Genomic DNA, 3,694 nt, shown 5'->3' with positions numbered 1-3,694 from the left:
GACCCCGCCCCGCTCCGCTTCTCGGTTTTTCTTCCGACCCCACCTCCCCCACCGTGGGCGTGTGCGTGCGTGCGTGCGTACACCCCTGGGCACCGCCGCAGACCCTCTTTCTCATTCCTTGCCCTCCCGCGCCCCTGCCAGCGTCGGCTCCTTCCAGCCACCCTTCCCCCCAGGGTCACTATGGGGACGCGAGGGAGATATTTGTGTTTAATTCCTGTCGCTATTCAGAGGAAAGAAAAAAAAAAATAATAAAGGGACCAGAGGCAACCCGAAAGCAGTTTACTTCAAGCTTTTATTACTGTAGCGTAAAAGAAGTTTATATACAGGGAGTATTTCCAGCAAAACACTCACAAACGGCCTTGGAACCAGGGGCCTCCCACCTCCTGGCCCCACAGTCAGCAGCTCTGCCTACGGACGAGGCCCTCACTCGGGGTCCCTAGGCTCTCCCCTCATCTCTCTCGCCCTGGACTCCTCCACCCACACCCCGTTTCCCAGGCGCCCCAGCTTCTTGCTTCTTCCTGGGGCGCTGCGAACCTCGCCGGTGCCTGTCAAGCTGGCTTCCTCTGGCCCCGAAACCGTCCCCCACACGCCCTCTGTCTCCCCTTTATGGTGGCTTCCTCCCGGAAACCCGGAGTACTTTCCCTCTCTCGTATTCGGCGCTGCTGCAAGCCCCCTGCGGTTCAGAACCAGCTCGTGGTCAAGACCAGTTAGAGATAGCTCGTCATCAGCAGTGGGGCTCGTGAGCACCCCAAATGAGGGGGGGGGACGACCCTGCCCACCCTTCCCCATCCCAAGCCCCTACCCCCAGCCCAGGGACAAGAAATAGTCACAAAAGCAGCAGGGCACCCCCTCCCTGGGAGCGACAGGTGTGGGTGCCAGGCAACTAGGGTAAGCCGCGGGCGCTGCTGGAACCCAGCTGTGCGCGAGGGTGCGCGGGCGCGGCCGAAGTCTCTGTGTAGGGGCTGTGCTCCCGGCTGAAGGCACGCTGGCTCTTATCTCTGGGGCGGGGGCGTGAGAGACGCAGGGGCCTCCGGGGGCGGGGGGACGACAAGTGGGGTGGGGGTGGGGACACAGGCAAGGGTGGCGTCACGTTAGAGGCGGCCAGGCAGGTACAGGGCAGGGGCGGTCACAGCCGCAGAGTCCAGGGAGGCGGGAGAGGCTTTTCGGGCAGCTTGGCTGAGGACCCGGGCTCAGCCGGCCCTCCGAGGCTCGGCACGGCTGTGTCGTGTTGCGCCCTCGGCAAAGCTGACTCGGTTTGGGGCGTCTGCACGCGGGCCTCGAAGGCTCGAAGGCACCGCCCGCCAAGTTCAGCCAACGGCCCGCTGATGGTTTATACTCGACGCGGCTGGCCGCCTCGCAGCTGCGCATCGTAGCGCTCCAGCCAGGTGCGCAGCTCGGACACCTGGTAGCCGTCGGGGCCGCGGCCGCCCTGGTACACGACGGTGCCATTCTGGACTACGTAGAGGCGCTCGAAGTAGGCCCCGTAGGCCGAGCTGCTGGAGTTGGCCATGGTGTCGAGGACGAGAGAGCAGCCGGGCGTACCTTGCTGCAGGACCTGCGCCGCGCTGACCCGGTCCTCCAGGCTTCGGTGCTGCGGGATGCTGTAGGGCGAGTCTGTGGTGACCCAGCCGTCCGACGGGTGAGCCTCCTCGATGTAGACGATGAGGAAGTCGACGTCGCGCTGGTACTTGGTGACCAGGCGCTGGAAGGCGCTCATGCGCGCCATGAACGGTGGTCAGGTGCAGCTGCCGAAATTGAGAACCAGCGGGCGGTTTCCCCTCGCGTAGTCAAGGATGTGCTGGTTCTGGAAGCCGTTGGGCCGCACCACCTCCGAGTTGGGCGCCGGGCCGCCCTCGTGAGCCTGCTTGAAGAAGTCCAACTTCTGGCCGTGCCACACGGCCTTCAGCGACGCCAGGGTGCACAGGCGGTTGTCATCGGACACGCAGACCGGCGGGTCGTCGGGGGGCACCTCCTCGCCGTCGCTGTCAAGCTCAGCGGCGGGCTCGGGCTGACCCCGGCGGCGGCGGCGGCGGCGGCGGCCCAGGAAATGCTTGCGGATGCACAGGAAGTCGAGGAGCCAGAGCATGAAGGCCGTGCCTAGGAAGCGCGGGAAGAGCACGAGGCACGAGGCCGTCTGGGCGCACAGCCGCAGGGAGTGAAGCAGCAGGGAGCGGAGCATGGTGGCTGCCGCCCCCGAAGCCCCCTGGGACCCGCGGCCCTCCCCCGCCAGCGACCGCGGGGCGGCCCGGCGAGGCATCTGGGCCTCGGCCGTGCGGGGAGCTCGATTTATAGCCGAGGCTTCAATTGGCGGGAGACTCCACCTCCGGCCGGGGCCCGCCCCCTTGCAACTTGAGCCCGGAGGGATCACCCCGCGGCGCGGCCTCGGGCTCGGAAATCGAGGGCCGAGGGCGGGGCCGCCGGGCGGGGGGCCGGCGGGGGGCGGGGCCGGGCCCCGAGGCCAGCTCTCCGGGGGCGTGGGGGGAGGGTGGTGGTGGTGGTGGCGGTGGCGGTGGCGGCGGGGGACCCCGGTCGCGGCTGCCACCCGGGACGGGGAGCTGGACCGGGGACCCAGGCGTCCGCCGGGGAGATCCTCCGGCCAGCGCGCTAGCGCTGCGTGCGGCCTCGGTCCTGGCGGCCCGGCCCCGGCCCCGCGCCCCCGTCGCCGCGCACCTGAGCCGAGCTCCCCGGCGGCCGCCGCGCCGCGCCGGAGCTCCGGTTCGCTTCCCGCGCGCCGCCGCCAACGCCGCCCCCGCCGCTGCTGCTCGTGCGGGGCCGCTGCCCAGGTGCCGCGGGAGCCCGGGGCCGCGGCCGCCGCGCTGCCGGCCCCGGCTCCCGCCCCGCCGGGGGACGCGGGCCCGCGAGGAGGCAACTTCGGGCCCCCGCCGCCTTCCCCGTTCGCCCGCGGGCGCCGCTCGCCTCCCGGAGCCCGCTCGCCCGCCCGCTCGCCTCCCGCGCGCGCTCACACTCGCGCCTCGCACACGGCCGCCCCCCGCACCGCCCCGCCACGCACACCGCGCTCGGCGCCCCCCGCCGCTGCCCGAGGCCGCCGCGCGCCGTCCCGGCCGCGCCCGCCCCGTCCCATCTCGTCCCCGTTCGGCGCCGCCGTTCTAGGGTCAGCGGCCTCCGGGGCGCAGCGGGGAGGTGCGGAGGCCAGGGCCCGCGGGCCGGTTAGCGCCTGGCGCCGGAGACGGGAAGGGCTGGGGACAGCGGCGCCCGTGCCTGCGCCCCAGCCGACCCGGGAGCGCTTCGGGCGCGGGGCGCCGCGGGCGCGGGGCGCGGGGCAGCGGGCGCGGGGCGGCGGCGGCCCCGGCGGCTCTCCCACTAGGGGTAGCTGTTGCCTGAACGCCGAAGCGCTCCCCTCTCGCCGCTCTCCTCGCCCGGCGCGGCCCCGGCCGCCGGGCGCACCCGTCCCGTGCGTCCCCGGACGTTGCTCTCTGCCCCGGGAACGTCGAGACTGGAGCGCCCGAGCTGAGCCACCTTCGCCGACCCCGAGCGCCGCAGCTCCACTCACCGCGGAGGCGCCTGGACGCGTAAAGTGCGTACTTTCAACCGCGAATGAATGTTGAGGCTTTTGGGGGTGCGGGGCGACTCCCCAACTCCACGGGGGCCCTGGTCGGCCCCGCCGCCGAGTCGGAGACCATCCGGTTCCTCGCTTGCGCTCGGCGCGGGGCCGGAGACTTGGGCTCAGGGGCGG

At 71.7% G+C, this 3,694-nt stretch overlaps 1 protein-coding gene across 1 annotated transcript; it reads right to left on the bottom strand.

Annotated features, from left to right (window-relative positions):
- Window positions 1–273: 273 nt before the first annotated feature.
- On the bottom strand, window positions 274–2,375 carry DIO3 (iodothyronine deiodinase 3). The gene has a single exon (XM_058740285.1). The coding sequence runs from the start codon at window positions 2,255–2,257 to the stop codon at window positions 1,331–1,333; it is 927 nt and encodes a 308-aa protein (XP_058596268.1). The 5' UTR covers window positions 2,258–2,375; the 3' UTR covers window positions 274–1,330.
- Between the last annotated feature and the right edge of the window lie 1,319 nt (window positions 2,376–3,694).

The sequence above is a fragment of the Neofelis nebulosa genome, chromosome 7, assembly GCF_028018385.1.
Source record: "Neofelis nebulosa isolate mNeoNeb1 chromosome 7, mNeoNeb1.pri, whole genome shotgun sequence".
Taxonomy (NCBI): domain Eukaryota; kingdom Metazoa; phylum Chordata; class Mammalia; order Carnivora; family Felidae; genus Neofelis; species Neofelis nebulosa.
The sequence above is the reverse complement of the archived record's forward strand: the minus strand, read 5'-3'. Positions and strand labels throughout refer to the sequence as shown.